We start from the raw sequence: 17,820 nt of genomic DNA, 5'->3' as shown, positions 1-17,820 counted from the left end.
AACACATAATCGTCAACATTTTGAGCAATGGCCCTTGTTCATAGCACAAACTCAATGAAGACTTCTCTTGCGTGCGATCACACAGTTAAAGCGGGCACCTGGATCAGGGTTGCTGCTGCTGGGATTTGCCGGTTGAAGTGCTTCTGCCTCTGCTTTTGTTGTACTTTTAGGGCAAATCCCGAGCCAAGTATACCCTGCGAGAGGAGACAACCGCGATGGAACGGTCGGAAAATGTGAACATGTTGGAAGTAGCTTAATTGGCGGCGCAGGGGACCTGTCAACTGTACCCACTGAACGACAGCCCCCCCCCTGGGGCGTTGTGTTTATGCACGCCAAGGGTCATTTGTTGGAAGAAAAAAAAGTGTACTCTCACGTTATCGTCATGCAGCGATCGAGGCAAGCTCGTGATCACGTAGCTGGGGTTTTTGGTGTGTGTTTGTGCCGAATACTTGACAAGACCTTCCATGAAGGCCTCACGGAAAGGCCGCTAAAAGCCCACATGCTTAAATAGAACATCGTGGGGCTGCTTTTCCCAAAATAAATTAAATAATACAATAAAAATCCATACTGGTCGTATGAACACGGCTCGTGTGATATCACTTGTATTGTGAATAAAGTGCTATGTTTAAGCATTTGTTTGACTCAGCTATATGAATAAGGGGTGGGGAGGGTATAGACAGAGAGAGAAAATCACTGACATTTACTCTAAACAAAACTTCGAATCGCGCTTTTGAAAACTCTCAAATATCTCCACACTGCCCATCACACGAGTAACCCAATTCGTGGTGTGAAGCTCGGGCAACAAAAGGCAGGTGTCCTCCTCAACACTGGAAAGTGTCACTTGCGCGGTGGAATTATCGCGAGAGAGTCCTCACCGCAGGCAGGGCGAAAAACGAGATGGCAAACACTGAGAAGCAAGACGCGATGGTTTTGCCGATCCAGGTCTGTGGCACCTTGTCGCCATATCCTATCGTCGTCACTGTCACCTGAGTGTGGGGATGGGGGCCCAGAGGCAAAAAGGGGGCTTGACTTGCAAACGGGCATCAACACATTGAATAAAGGTCCATACTGTACACCACAAAACCCACCAGGGCTTAAAAGAAACTGCTGGCTAAGCAAGTGAGGTTTGCGGTCGAGGGTTTTGGAAGGCGGCTCTCGCCACTGTCCTGATAACAAAGAGCCCGAGTCTGCCAGACGGGTGCTGTAGCGAATGTATTTACTTCGGTACATTTTGTAATGTCCACAGCGATGGTACACACACGTCTAGGGAAATGTCTGTGCTTTCAGCGTAACTCAAATTAAGCAAAACATGTAGTAGGAAAAAACGTAACTAAAGCAAAACATTGTCTTTTTATGATATGTCAAAAAGTTTCTTTTTGCGTAAATCTAACTTATATTTTTGGTCAAATCACTGATTTTTTTTCAGTGAATAAAAAGAAAAGTTTCTAAAGGCGAGCGAGCTAATACGTGCAGTCTCCTGCAGGTCGCTACACAAAACAATTTCCTGGTAAATCGCGGCACGAACAATGTCGGGTAAATATAACTAAGCTTTATAACGTGGAAAATGTAAGTCTCAAAGGGATGAATCCTTCATTTTTTTATTATTCGTATTTTTTAAGCCAAACTACAAACGGGCAAAGAGTTCAAAGCTTTTAATGAAGCGCCATTTCATTCGACTTCCCACAGAGTCCGGCTGCCCTGTGGAGACTCTGACTGCCTGCCTGCTGCCTGCTTCACGCTGAGAAATGGACTTTTACAGTGTCCTGTTTTACGTTCAACCCTGCTGGCAGTTATATTACTCCTACCGCTACGGCCACAATGGAGCCCTTTGTTGCGTCAGCGACCTGGCTTGGAGATTGACACGGCTCAACCGGAAGGCCACGGGGATCAGCCCAAAGGCCAGACATGTCTGCGTGTCGTGGCCCGTGAAAATAAACGTAATATTCAATGTAATTCAACGTGCTCCTCTCTCTCTCTCACTCGGCCTGTCTGTGCGTGGAGTGAAATCTTTCACATTTATTTATTTATCAGAACTGGAGTAATACTTTCAAAGAGTCAGCATTGGCGGCACTGTTATTCTTGCCGAGGCTGCAGTATTTGGAGACCATAAACACCTGCCGATCCGTGTCTCTGAGGGTAAGTCGCACGTATGCCATGTTTTACTGCCGCAAACGTGATTATGGATTGTACATACAAACTTTGGGCGGACTAGTACTGTGGGGGAAAACAAAACATGAAAAATTTTCCACAACAAAAATGCACCATTTTTGGTTTTATAAGGTAACTAATACAATACATATTTTGCTACTAAATTATTCTTCCACATCTATTTCATTCATCGACGTGACATATATTCAATCAGTTATAATCAGTAGTACAAACATTTTTTGCTCAGAAAAACAAAACAAAACCTTGCCGCGTGTAAGGCAAAACCGAACTTCCCATTACAAAAATAAGCACCCTAATAGAAATGTCCACAACGTGTTTAAACTCTGTGTAAAACACTGTTGTCAAGACCGACAAACTGCCACCTAATGTTTACATCCTATTATTACCCGATGGCATCTGGTGAAAGAAACGTGCATGGATCAGGTGTGCTGAATTAGGCAGGATGATACTAGACTCTGGAAGAGGGTAGAGATCCCACAACTATTTCCAGCTGCCACCCCACCGTTACTATCCCCAGGGCTATTATTTCCTTGGACAGCTATGTAGGGGCGCCACAGTGGCGAGATGTTAACTATCTCGCCAAATACATAGGAGGTCATGGATTCGATCCCAACCCCGATGCCTATATATTTGGAGTTTGCATGTTTTCCCTGTGGTCACGTGGATTTTTCTCCAGGTCCTCGGGTTTTTTTCCAATCACATTTAGAAACATGCGTTTCGAGTATTTGGCTGCTATAAATTTCCACATAAGCCACTTCGTTGAGCCATCATTTGTGGCCAGGTCGCTTCTGTAAAAGAGATATATATAGCTCAGTGGGCCTTACCTGGTACAATAAAAAATAGTTTAGTTCATAGTTTTAGGTTTTGGCAAGGACATGCCTAGGTTTGCAGGGTGCCAAAAATACTATTAGGCTTTATTGCTCAGTCTAATTAACACTAGGAAATTAACACACTCGCCACACGTTATGAGCAAGTCATATAAATTCTTCTTCTTTTGAATTGACTGACAAGGAGTGAAAAAAACAAATTTCTGTTGTGTTTAAAGAAGACTGATATTTAGGCGGAGTGGACTTCAGGGAAAAACAAACTCAGTCAGCTAAACAAAGACAGATGGACAAACAAAGACACACAGACAGACAAATTGACAGATTAATAGACAGAAAGAAAGACACAGACACATAAACAGAGAAAGCCTTACACAGACAGACATACATGGACAGACAATGTTCGTGTAATGATCTCTCAGATTTTAAATAAGGGCACTCTTTCATTAATGCAGAATTGTGACTCACCACCCCCCACCAAAGTGCGTCAGCATAGCTGGCAAATTCATTCTTCTCCCTGGCTTCATCCTTCTCGGCCAGGTACACAAAGTACGATGAGAATATGAGACCCAGGAAGCCAATGTACAGAGTCGTTATCAGCTCCTGGGTGAAAGAAGAAAATAGAGAAAAAACATAAGCAAACCTCACTTAGCCACATTTGTGTGCAATGAAACCCGGTACCATCATGCATATTCTAATTCCCATAGCTTCATGACATTAAACCCACAACACATGTAATAATGACATCAGATCATAATTATTCTCTTGCAGCTGCTAAATATAAATGTGCAAACTTTTTGCATTATAAAATAACGTAAACTCCCTTCACCCAAAGTTGAATTAGCCTACATATATTAAATTAGATATATCATCTACATCATTAGACCTCCATGCACACATGATTCCTTGTAAAAAGGTTTCAGTTTTGTTGCCAAAAAAAGGGGGGAAAACCCTATTATTATATTTTGGTACTGGCAAAGGAGGTCTAATGATGTAAATGCTTACCCTGAGCCCTCATTACTTTGATAGTGCATTGTCTTTGAGTTGTACGCCTTTTGGCGTCATCTGGTCGAGCACCAATTGAGACGAGGCTCAAAAGAAAGCCGTCTGGTGTGGACCAATCAGTTTCAAGGACAATGCATATATTATCAGTGTGTTTTTTGTTTGCATTTTGACCACAAGTATTGTGGTAAATGCACACATGATTCATTGTAAAAAGGTTCCAGTTTTGTTGCCAGAAAAAAAAAGGGAATAACCCTATTATTAGATATATATTTCACAGCCCTTTGTCAATACACTGTTGGATTAAGGCCTCCGCATGCTGTGTCAATCACGGGGGCTGTTTATTTTCTACGTTCCCCGCCTTCACCAATCCTCACTGACCAATTTGGTGAAGTTTGGTCAATTAACCCCGCCCCCAAAGACTCGCAAGCCACGGTGAGGCCTTCATCCAGTAGCGCATTGACTGAAGGGATTACGTATGCACACGTACAGATTATGTCACAGAGAACACACGCTTCGAGAGAGGAATGCCGGCTCTTCCACCGATGACAAAAAAACCAAGCCGTGAAGGGGGCGGGCAGCGAGTTCTCAGTCCCTAGGTGCCCTCACCTGCCGGTGGATAAAGACGACGGAGCCCAGGAGCCTCCAGGTACCTCCTTGCCGGTCGACGTGCAACATGCGCAGGATCTGGAGGAAGCGAATGCCCCTGCAAGGCCATGCGAAGACAGACGTCCTTTTAGTTGCCTTCGCCGCAAAATCAACTTTGTCCTGCCCCTGAGTGGGCTCCTCAACCCGGCTCAAGGCGAGCTGAAATCCACGATCGCTTCGGGAAATAACATTGTGGTCGCCTGGGAAATCTAAACTTTCAATGTGGTTGTGAAACACTGTCGAGAGGAGTAGGTTTTTGTACCAGTACAGTAGTGTGACGCAGGGTGATGTATTTAAAGATGTCCCACTCATTCCTAATGACCCTCTCACTTTTCTTCTCGACGGGTGAATGAACATATTAAAGCACGAAGAACGAATAAGTGCGTTGACTTAATACGTGTATTGACATTGGTTGGACACATCTATACATGGATCGCCCAATACCGTACAATGTTAACAACACATGCCCTTTTTGCTCACTGTTTCATCAAGGCTGTAATGCATGAGAGTAATGTAAGTAATACATGTTCATGAGACACAATAATTCGTTCATTCAAATCGATTCTTACATTCAGGATACATGTGCTGAATTGTGCTTCAGAGAATGGGTAATTCACGTGAAAAATATATTTATTTTGGGCCAGTGAAATGATCATGCGAGACGGCAAATACAAATAAGACAGTGCAAAGGAGACAAATACTAATTTGACAGAATTGTGAACTTTAATTATGTACACATCATACAGGAAGTGAATCTATGGATACATAGCAACAATTTAGTTTCTTTTTCAATCTTCAGATATCTGTACCGTAATCTTACAGCAATTCAATCTTAATTGTAAAACCAAACAAAATAAAGGGGTTGTGATCACCTTATGGCAGAGGTTGCAAATACCTGCCCGTTGGAGCCCACACACAAGACAATGATGGAAGCCACCACTACCACGAGATCTGTAAGAAACAAATGATTCACATTCCTCTTGCAATTAAGAGAGAGAGAGAGACTCAATAAGAATCTAGCCCTTTTGTCAATCCACCGTTGAATAAAGGCCTCCTCATGCTCTGTCGGTCATGGAAGCTGTTTAACAATACGAATATAAGTTCAGATATCACTCGCCACCAATATAGCCATGACCATGAATCACACTCAGGTTGTAAGGTTCGGAGTGCAGCACTCAAATTACTGCATCATTGCTCAGTCAAAAAGAAAATATACAATTCTGTTGACAAGGTTTGTTTTTCCACTATGCTTGTACTCTGCCAACACTGCTGAAATTATGCACTCCCAGGATGCTTTGTATTGACAGGAAGTGTAAAAAAATTGTTTATTTTTCATGTGGAGGGACAGATAAATGAAGGAGATATGTTTTTGTCAGATGATTTGATCTCAGCTTATCAGTGAATTATTTCGACCAAAGAGATAACAATTATTTTCAATAATACTGTGGACTTCACACTTCTTGAAAACATGACCTCTGCGAATACACACAAGGATTCATGAAACACTGCCAGAAAGTGACGGAGTGTTTGGGCAGGTCGCACGGCAGAGAGAGCCAGGGCAGTGCTGACACTCACCGATGATGGAGATGGGCTTGTGAGCAAAGCGGACGCGTCCCATCACACCCACGTACTTGCTCCTGCAGCCGGCTGACCACAGACGCACCAGGTACTCCACCCCAAAGAAGACCACCAGTGCTATTTCCTGAAAGGTGAACACCATGCTCAAGAGTCAATGGAATTTATCCATGTGAAGGTCATGATCGTTTGGCAACGACTGCCATTGTAATAGCCACATTTGTTGTCTTATTCTGACAATCAACCACTTCAGTGCTCTTTACTCATTTTCAGAGGGGTGGGGCGGGGGGGGGGCACTTTCGCGGATAAAACATCAGTGTGAGTGCTGCCAAACCGCATGCAAGGGGTGTTTTCATGTTTGTGTATTGTTGGGGTCCGCACTAAAGGCCATCAGGGGCCACCAGTGGCCCCCGGGCATTGCAATGAAGAACACTGCTCGATGTTATCAACAATTATCATTGCAGTTTTTCAACTACATTTTTGATCGACCACTGGCACTGGAACAACCTTCAAACTTAATCGTCATCATTTGCCATGATCTAGCCTCTTGATTCACGCATGTCAAAGTTATTCAACAATAAACGGAGAAGAGTCCATAGCTCCGCCATTGTCTTTTTTATAGTCCATCAGCCTGTGGGTATAATACATCGGTTTTCCATCAGCGTTTGTTTAAGAAGGCAAATCCTCAACTGGTTTCAGTCAGGCCCTGCTAAATTGTCAGATGTTAGAAACAAAAACCAAGCAACGAAACAGGACAAATGCGTACAAAAACGCATGTGCAGCCATGGGGCATCGTGGGTAATAAGAGTGCTGGGGAAACTAAACAAGTTTAAACTAGTACAGAAAAATTATTCTAAATAAATATATAAGCATAGGCTGTAGAAGACTAGCTTTTTTTGTTAGAGAGATAGATTCTTGTCGACTGCTTTATCAGCCATTTCTCTCCATGACTGACCACAATTTCCTTCAAGGGTTTGTACGACGACAACTTCTATCTAGGTGTTCGTAGTTGCGCTGTACAGCTCTTCGTGGTTTTTGGTTGCGCCACGCGTTATTCACCATGATGTCCAAAGTTTCACTCCACGTGCCAGGCGTTCAGTTTCCCAAGAATTCAGGTCCTGAAGATGCTCCCAGCATACGGGGCGGAATGTGGGACATCATGCCGAACAGCCCAAAAATGCAACGGAGAGCTATGTTGAGTTTTGATTCAAAAGTAAGCATTCACATTTGGGAAAATAAACAAACAAAAAATGCTGGAAATTTACCTGGAAATTACTTAATTGGGATTACACACAGCAGTAAAATCACTCCCTACTGCAAAAACGTGGCAGGACCCTCCTGAAAAAGAGTCTTTAGACTCAGTGAGGCTTCCTGGGGTAAACAACATAATAACGATAATTAACGAATGGAACTAAAACTTAAAAAAGAGCAACAAATTGTTCAATCGTGTTCAATGTAAGAGTTAATAAGTGTAATAAGTGGTTATCACACTGCGACATGAAGTTGGTGACCTAGTTTGATTCCTAGCAGCAGCTCACACCTGTGGGCGAGTGATTCCCGAACTGGTCCTTAGCCTCCCACTCGTTCACCAACTCGCACAGACCATTATGGTCATATATCGTCAAGCAAACCACAAACTGACGTGGCATTAAAAATACCTTCTTCGAGCAGAAGACTGTAAATTAATATTTTTCATTATTATTATTAGATGTATACCCCATTATAAGAATGATTATGAAGTATGACAACTTTACGAGAAAAAACAACTGCATTAACAACAGCAGCAGCAGAAAGCAAAATCAAAAGTGACAGTAACAATTCAAACTTAAAACTTTAACTAAGTTTGTTTTTCCCCTCTCTCTCCCGGCTGACTAAATGTGCAAGTCCCGATAGGCAATTTTCAAGTTCTGGCTGTGCTGGACCACGGGATATGAAATACATTCAAAGCTGGCCGGCATTTCGCCAATTCGGTTTGGTCAAGCTGCGAGCTCATGCCAGAGGGATTGGAACCTGGTACTAACTGATTGCAGAGGGGGGAGTCTAAATGCCATGCCATGGCATGGCTTATAGGAGGGGGAAATTACAGTCGTCAAAATGAAAAACATTGCCCAGAGGGAAGACAAACGGACAAGACGATACACTTTGCAATGGAAAAATCCAGATATATTTTCCAAAAAAAATACACATTCCATTTAGTTACCGATGCATTAAAAGTTTAGTCGGAAAACATTTTAACCTTATTTTTCCATTCTGTGGTGTGTATATATATAATGAGTTACAACATTCCAAATAGGATATTAAAAGTGTTCTCTAAGTCTCATATGAAACATATATTGCACAAACCGCTATATGTTTAAATGCAAAAAAGTAAAGGTTACTATACACCAGCTCCACGATTACTGACTATGAAGATTCGTACTTTAAACAAACCTCAGTCAATGCGGCACCTAAGTGTGTGTGTGTGTGCACTGCATTCTACACAGCCTCTTTAGTCGTGCTACCACAAAGAACAAATGCTACGTCTCCACATTTGACACGACGTTGCTGTCAAAGTAAAGTAACTCTTGACAGTTTGGCAATGGAAGGATTCTGGAAGCACGCAAGCCAGGCACGTGTAAAACATGAGATTTGTTGGAACTGCCATCATAACAAACGGCATCACCGAGCAGTCGGCCAAATATATTATCACTCATCCGAATTGCCAGACACACAAGACTGCGTGCAACCGTGCCCAGAGAATGTTTTGACTTTTAAAGGTCAAGGGGAAGAACCTTAGACGTTGTAAATCTTACAGCGTTTCTTCCATTTGGAATGGTGATTGTATAACAAGACGTAGAGCGTGGTATCTTCCCTGGCAGAGAACAAAAACAATCTGAGCATATTGGTTCCAGTCACGCAAAGAACATGCACCATTATGTACTGCGCCCACATTTCATTATAACAGACAGGAAGGGTGATGTAGTTTTGTATGTAATTACTACGCCTGCAAGGAGATATATAATGTATTGTAGCTACACACATATATATTGGTAATACACATCGACATTTTATATCTTCACCGTGCAATGTATAGTCATGGTGGTAAAGGTGCAGCACTGCAATGTCTTGCACACGCCAGTTGCCAGCAGCAGAGCCTCCACTAGATGGGAACTCTTCCACACTCGCCAAACATATTGGAAGAGGTGGGAGCACCCACACTTTACCTCGCCACACTCGTGGTGTACCGTTTACACTTCTAGATGAACCGATCCTGGAGCGGGGGAGGGAAGACTTTAAGAAACTTGCACAATTCAATCTTAAATCCTTCCATTATATTCGCATTATATATGCGAACAGAAATTTTCATACGCATGAACATATGGTTGCATGATTCAGCTTACAATTTAATGAGAAAAGTTTATCTATTTGTAAGCAAGGAATCCTGAAAAAAATGTGCAGGGGCAAAGAGCACAATTAAAACTGGGAAACAATTTTTTTTTACGGGAAAAAACAAGTAAATTTCAAGCAATTGAGAGGATTCATTATGGAACATGATTTATTTGTGCTGGAAAGTTGTTTAATTGCGCCAATGTATTTTCAACAAGTGAAGCGTATGCCTCGTACATGGGCTTCGTCGCCAACAATTGGCATGACTCATTGATATCGAATTCCCAGCTCCGTTTCACATTCAGAGTTACACACAGGAACAGCAATTCTTCCATAATCCCTGGAGTATCATTTGGTGGTTTCACTTCATTTGATCCCTTCATACAGTCCAAACTGCATTCAAGTTGTTTGTTGCATCACATTGTATATCCTAAAGTTTGTCCCTGATTCAACTTTACAATATACAGTTAACCATATCTGCAAATTCAGCAAATGTCTAAAATAATTGTAATGACAATATGTTGTTATTAATATATTGTTTTAAAGTTGCCTATGACCAAATAATTCCGGTTACACCGATCTAGTTGGATCTCGAAAGCTAAGCAGATGTTGTGTCTGCTTCCTACTTGGATGGGTGGCCACAAGTGCACAACAGCAACATGGGCCCAGCAGATGGCAGTACAGAGATTGCTGCAATCCACAGAGAGATTTTCTCCACTAATTGGAATCAGCATTTCTGTGTACTTACTTACTATATCTGTGCAGAGTTTTGAGTGTTATCCCCCTCATATGTGTGGGAGGTTTTCTCCAATTTCCCTCCCACGACAAACAGCACACCCCTTTATTGGAATTGGCCAAGCATTCCAATGCAGGACCCTCCTGATAAAAAAAGTCTCAAGACAGCACATATTTTCTCAACAATTAAGTGGCATTCTTATTCACTATAGATGCCAACACCGTGTCTGTTACAAAACCCAATTCCTTGGACTATCAGGTCTATGTATAAAATTAAACTGCCCTATGACTCTCGAAATGGCAAAACTTCCTTTGAACACACTTTCACATACACATATTTCTACCATAATAAACCCACATTACACTGAACCACATACAAGTAAAATATTGCATTATTCATTCTTCCACACTTCCTTATGCAATCAGCACAAATAACACAATAACTCAAATATTCGTGATAAATACTGTATAACTCCATATGAATGGTATGCTTTACAAAATGGCTCACTGGTGGATTCTGCTTTTTAAAAAGAACAACTACTTTACTTCCAGTTTAGAGAACCTTCCCCCCCCTCCCCAACCCCCAGTAAAATGAGGCTGCTCAGAGAGTCAGGCACAGCAGAAGACTGTCCCTCTGGAGTTAAGACCTGGAAAGCCTAAAAAAAAGCCCAAACAACAGTGTTTGGAGCCAAGAGTCTGGCACCGCACGCTCATGGGCCCTTATCCCTACCCCCCTTGTCCTCCGCCCATCCTGTGGGCTCATTTCACTCGATGTGTTTGGGTTTTTCGTGCACGGTAGAAGGGAGAAGGAGAGTTGTCTGGCCTGATTATGGTAAGCGCAGAGCTCAGCGAATTTCGAGCCAAGGTTCTGAGGTTGGCACATCCAGCCGCAGTCTCTCCTATCCGTCACAATCAGCACGCACTTTTAAAAGCCCTTTATAAAAACACCCAGCTCTGTTTTGAGAATGGTCAATTCGTCTGCAATGCTTCAAATTGATGCCCTATTTTTTCAACATTGTTAAATTTGACACAGGCCCAAGTAAAAAAAAATAGACATAATGTTTTCCACATATGGTTATAATCAAATCAGTTCTTAGAAAAGAGAAAAAATCAGTGGGAATATTGTAAAAAAATATATATATCTGCATACATAAACGTATATGCTGCATGTGTATATGAATAGTGCATAAGAAGGATTGGTCAAATCTTTGAGAATGATATCACGAATAAGGCGATGGAACATGTTTGGCTCGCGTTAAACCACAATTTTCCATACGAAATATACGGTATGATAGTAACCAGAGGTGTGGACTCGAGTCATGTGACTTGGACTCGAGTCAGACTCGAGTCATGAATTTGATGACTTGCGACTCGACTTGGACTTGCATAACAATGACTTTGTCCCACCTATGAGATGTGGACTCGAGTCATGTGACTTGGACTCGAGTCAGACTCGAGTCATGAATTTGATGACTTGCGACTCGACTTGGACTTGCATAACAATGACTTTGTCCCACCTCTGATAGTAACACTGACGTTGAGAGTTACTACATTAAACTTAGTAATATAAGTACAAGACCGAGTGAACAACAATGCATCAGTCACTTGTTTCATAAGTTTTCACGATACACAATTTATCCCACATACTCTGAAAATATGAACATTGTCTTTATATTTTAACATTATTAGAGTATTATATATAACGTTAATGTTTGCTTTGATTAGAGTGCGTTAAGAAAGAATGTTGCATTTTCGACATTTGGGATTAATTCACAATTCCGAGTCACATTTCAATTCAGCAAGGATTGATTCCATCTTGTCTCACATTCACCGTATTGTTTATATTGTTTTGTTGTTCATGGCTTTGTGAACTTCATTAGTATAAATGTAGCATTTGCAAAAAATTGTATAAATAGATTTTCATATGTACATATTGATGCACATTTCATCAGCATACAAATCGAGTTTAACTGACATTGTATGTTTGTTAAACTTCTTCCGCACAGTACGTAGCCAACCATGCTAACCGGTAGTGCAGGGGAAAGGACAACAAACTAAACACAAAAAGCAGTCGTAAAGAAAATGAGATTTCGATCTACATTTGAAATTGCATAGCTTCAGTGGCTTGTTAATATCGCAAGGAAGAGCATTTTGGACGGCCGCAGAAGCGCATCTGAAAACGTGCGATGCAGTGACCGTCTTTGTTCAATGGTTAGTCATCGTTAGACGACTAGTACAGATGCCTAATGCAGATACCGTGTATTTCATACCTTTATAAACCGCACACCAATTGTGATGTTGACACATGTAAGAGATGAGCATTTAAGGCTATGAGGAAGCACGTGAGGCCAAAGCCAAGTGTCCATATCGAGTGTTACGTACCACAGCTGTGTCTAGCGAGGAATCTCACCCAGCTCACCGAGTGCACTTACACCTGTGCTATCACTCACCATTATTTCTCATTGCAGTATCTGAACAGCATTTAGTGCGATGCTTTAAGTGTCATATTCCCAACTGACTTCATCCCATAGTTAAAAACACAAAGACGAGGTACTCAACCCCACCACCAAACCCCACCAACGTTTTCAAATATACACGATAGGATGCAATGTCTCTAAAAACTAAATGTCAGCCCTTTGTCAATGCACTCGTGGAGGCTTGTCAGTGTGGGTGGTTCAGATATGACTCACCACTGATGTTAGACTTGGCCTGAAATCAAACTCCGATAACTGGATTTAGATTGCACTGCACTAACCACTGCACCTCCACTCCTCTCATAAGCTTTACAATGTATCAAATTCCAGCCTCAAATTGTGTTTCCTTCAGTAGTACAGATGTACGATATTCAGTTGTAACTGAATGTGGGCCCCTTTAGGAGCTCTTCAATGCAAGCAGCAATTTAGCAGCTTCACAAAATGTGCCTGCATAGCCGCAGTAAACAACGTACACACCACAACTAGAATTTCGATTGCGACAATTCCCACTGAGAACTTCTGGGAGGGAAAAAAACACTAGAAAAATACAATAATCCACATATTATGTGAAGTTTTTTTTTGTTCCAACACTGAAATTCTAAAAGCCATGAGCAGTGAGCGCAGCTGCAAGGGTGAAGAGGGCAACTGTGGCACTCACTCTTGCCCCTGTTCAAGTCCAAGCTCATGACCTTCCTCGTCACATCTGCCTATGAATGACACTCTTTCTCTTAATTACAATAAAATAACGATTGTAAATACGACTCCTTTTCAACCATGATGCCCATATGCCACTGTTGTGCAGTATGTCTTGAAATGCGGTTACTTTAGAGCATCTATAGACAGTGCGCATTGTATCGATGTGTGTGTGTGGTTCAAGTGCTCGTACATGTAGCAGCCATTAGCATTCGCACACAACCTTGATCAATACAGAAGACAAGGGAAATGTTTTAAGGGTTTTTTTGTGATTTGTGCACCACTGCAGTTTCCACCAAATAATGTATTTTATTTTCTAATATAGTTCTGCTGAACACACCAGGTCTCTAATGGCCGAAGCATTAATTGCTCATCAAACATTACGTATTGAACATACAAAGCAGTTTTATTTGATTAGGAAGAAAAAAAATCGTTAAATAAGGAAACATTTGTCTCGCAGTATTGCATTTCAAAATGTCAACCCAGACAATGGAGTTATTTATAATAACCTCGTATAGTTTTGCTAAACCATACTTTGTACAGTGCTTAGATTTATCCACAACGATGCTTTTTTAATATCCGAAACTGTCAAGGCATGAAACACATGATCATTCTTCATGCGGCTGAAGTATAAGCTTGAGGAAGTTATCAAAGCTTTCAAAAGAATACATATATAGTGCAGGATTATCTCCAGTCAGAAAAAAACGACAACCTTGGCCTTTCTGTCCTAATGACCTCGGCAACCCATTGTACGGGTTGCCGAGGTTACGCATCTAAAATAACTTCCGCCCCATGCAGACGTGCCTATTCTGTCTGTCGCCCACGTCCTAACCGTGATGCGTCCCGAGAGGGCCGGTGGGTGCAATGAGGGGTTAGGGGTGGGTAGCAGCATGAATGTAACTCAGCATGGGACAGATTAAGGCAGTTAATAACAGTGGAGCTTTAACATCCTGTGTTTATTTTGAGCCACAATGGAGGCAGGCCTGCTCACAACCCTATCCCACTCAGTGATGCATTTTTTAGGGGTTTTTTCCCCCCCTCTCTATACCCTGCCCCCCCCCCCCACAACTGCCCCTCCCCAAATCCACCGAATTAATGAGCTGTTTGGCAGTGTTTCCAGCATATATTATTTTAAAATATCCAATTCATTTGGTTTCCAGCCCGAATCATCAAAAACAAAACGACCCACAAAAAATCGGTCAACAAGAGGCACAAACATGAATCGACTAGTACCGAAGTAATGGATATCCTACATAGAGCAGTGTAAAAGGGTATCACCATGGTTTTATCAGCAGGTCACATGTGTAAAATGTAGGTACTCCCATCTGTTTCCAAGGTATATGCCCACAGTGAAAGAGTAGAGGAGCTCTGTCGGCTTACACGGCTAATATTATCCATAAGTGAGGTTTTTTTCGGTTGGATCGTATAAATACGAGACCGAAACAGAAGGATTTCTCCACAACTCTGGCTGTCGCCTGATGAGGCTGGTTGTAACTACCGGCGCAACGTCGTACTCGAATTCTAAATGCTGTGGGTTTACTCTCCAACACACCGGTGTGCTGTATTAGAACATAATTGCCATGTTTTGTTTACGTGACAAACCTTACTAATTGGCTATGTCAGGTGGTGGTGGGTTTAACGACACATTTACACATTTACGCGTTGTAACCCAAAAAACCCTATATTATAGAGGAGCTATGGGACCTCTTTGCCAGTTTTAAAATGATGAAAAATAAGCATAAGTTTGTACCCTTTCTGGCAATAAAACAGGTGTTAAGATTATTAAAAGAACAAAATAGATACCTTTGACACAAGTACGTGTGGTTAATACAGACCTGATGCTTTGCTAAAGGTACCAAAACACTAGTAAGGGTTGTCACGTAAACAGAACATGCCAATTCGTCATTAGTACAGCACACTGGTCTGTTGGAGAGCCAAGCCACAACATTTACAAACCGAGTACAACGTTTCGCCAGTAGCTACAACTAGCTTTATCAGGCGACAGACAGATTTGTGGAGAAATCTTTTTGTTTCGTTCCTTATATAGAGGCGTAGATGTGTTGACCACCCTTCTGCACTACACATTGAAAAAAATCAGCAACTAACTTTGAAATACAACTTGATTATCAGCATCATTATCACTGTTATGTTTATAAGTCATTATGAAGGCAGGATCAGCACCATAAAGTATTTGTAAGTATCAGGATTACTCGTCGAGGATAGTATTCTGCATGGCACGATATTTTGTTTTGTTTGATTCTTTAACATACCTGTCAACCCCCTATCAGTGCCTACTTAATTACAGACCAATTCAGACCCTATTGGTCACACCGTGCCCCTTATTAATCTCAACCTTAATCCTACAAAGTCCCATCACAAGTGAGAAACACAAATTTACAAAAAATGTGCTCGTATTCAAACGGCTGTACACCGTATGGACCTGAAAACTCAATTTCCCTGTACAAGAATACGGGTAAACCATATGGGTTGACAGGTATGCTTTTTACATGTTCAAAATTCAACAACATATTTAATAACGTATTTAATATATCCTCAATTGTGGACAATATACCAAATAAATAAAAGCAACAAATATCATGCCATAATTCTGGACTTATAAACACATTGATTATTGGGTATGTGTATTGGTTGGGTAAAACGTGGGTACACTATTGCTTATAACCTGACTGGAGTGCAATAGAATGGATCTTGAAATAAGAAAACCGTTCCCTCACCGCTGTGTGAGTGTTCAGGGCCGTTTATAATGGACGTCCACTGAAATGTAATTACTATATGTAGTGCAGCAATTAATTTTTTTTAAACATATGTAGTGACTGACTCAGAGACACTAAGAGTAGGAGGCACTCTGTTTATAAACACGGCCTAACAGTTCACACTTGGTAACTACGGCTACCAGTCAGGACAGCTGGTAGACTGCCTGACTGGCGACGCCAAGATGGTGAAGACGGAGACGACGGCAAAGACTCCAGCAGCACGACGGGATCCCACTCCAAACGACAGCCTCGAGGTCCCCTACAGGGGCCCCTCTTATATTGCCAGCGTGGCCTGGCTCCGCCCCCGGCCACGCCCCCTTCTGGAACCTACTAGCGGGTTCTCCATGTGCCCCTTCCGTAACCTTTCCCCTAGATCCCTCGCTGGTCTATCACGTGGCCTGCTGTCAGTCAGGGCTGCTTTAATCTGTAGATCCCCTTCCCTGCCAGCAGCCAGCGCTATGCTGCTACGTGACCGATTCTATGTCACTACACATATGCAGGATTTTCAAGAATTTATCATGCCTATGGCTAAAAAACAAAATGGTATATAACTGGTGCATAATGCACCATTCAACTCTTTCAAATATTCATAACAAATATCATTTGTAAATTACACGAAAAAAACTGCACAGAATAATTATGCAGGCAGGAAACCCATAGATTTTCAAACAGAATTGTTGTTATTATGAATTGGTTTTGAATTCAAATGAACTGATGAGACCAAGAAGGTTGACAACAGTCCGTGTTTTTCCTGCTTAAACAAAGACGGTTAAGAAATATCATTGCTGTAGCTTCATAGGTCGTAGCTGATTGTCTGCTTAATGCATAGCAACGTTCTGAGTATTGGTTAGCATTAAAAGCAAGTCGGCTCTGACCCCTAGTGGGGTACCAGAACTTTACACCTAAACCTCAATCCAGCAGGGACGGAGCTTTTGCCAACTACGGCGCATCAGCAGATCCAAAAAATTTAATTGTTCACAAATTCATAAAGTCGCACAGCAATGCATGCGACTGTATGTATATTGAACTTCTTTCACACCATACGTAGCCAACCATGCTAATCGGAGGTGCGTTGACCTCTGAACCCGAATGCACCCTTCCACTGCAAACTTAACCAACATTTGACCACACATAAGTATCCACCGCCCTGTATATACTGTGCCACATGACTTCTCTCACCAAGATGTGCCTCTTCATGAATCTACTTCCACTCAATTAACCTTGAAAATGCAAAGCCCTCATCAGCCATTAATAGGCAGCAAGTGAATGTACCCATCTGACAGGAATCCACCGATGAGATGGAACGACGAATTCAACGTTATGTGCAAGGTGCCAGATGGTTCATCATATCACAAGATCGTGAGAGATGGCAATGGTTTGGGGGGTCTTTTATCTAGCAGTGGATTGGTCATCGCTGATGATGATTACGGAGCATTGTCTTGGGATCCAGCACAACTATAATCATCCATGGCATGACATATCAATAATCAATTAATGCATTCTTCTTCTTGGTTACTATTTGAGGAAAAATGAGTATATAAAGTCGCTAAATACAAGTGC

At 41.8% G+C, this 17,820-nt stretch overlaps 1 protein-coding gene across 2 annotated transcripts in view; it reads right to left on the bottom strand.

Moving 5' to 3' along the window:
- Window positions 1–17,820, bottom strand: part of LOC144933833 (potassium voltage-gated channel subfamily KQT member 1-like) — a 69,696-nt gene that overhangs the window by 32,963 nt on the left and 18,913 nt on the right. For both annotated transcript variants that reach the window (XM_078859032.1, XM_078859033.1), the window contains exons 4-9: window positions 6,219–6,345; window positions 5,516–5,594; window positions 4,605–4,701; window positions 3,462–3,596; window positions 876–986; window positions 99–194 (exon numbers count right to left, since the gene is read on the bottom strand). In XM_078859032.1, coding sequence (XP_078715158.1) covers window positions 99–194; window positions 876–986; window positions 3,462–3,596; window positions 4,605–4,701; window positions 5,516–5,594; window positions 6,219–6,345 — 645 coding nt within the window. The remainder of the gene's footprint in view (window positions 1–98; window positions 195–875; window positions 987–3,461; window positions 3,597–4,604; window positions 4,702–5,515; window positions 5,595–6,218; window positions 6,346–17,820) is intronic.

The sequence above is a fragment of the Lampetra fluviatilis genome, chromosome 8 (genome assembly GCF_964198595.1).
Source record: "Lampetra fluviatilis chromosome 8, kcLamFluv1.1, whole genome shotgun sequence".
NCBI classification, from domain to species: Eukaryota; Metazoa; Chordata; class Hyperoartia; order Petromyzontiformes; family Petromyzontidae; genus Lampetra; species Lampetra fluviatilis.
Note: the sequence above shows the minus strand (reverse complement) of the source record. Positions and strands in the feature narration are given on the sequence as shown.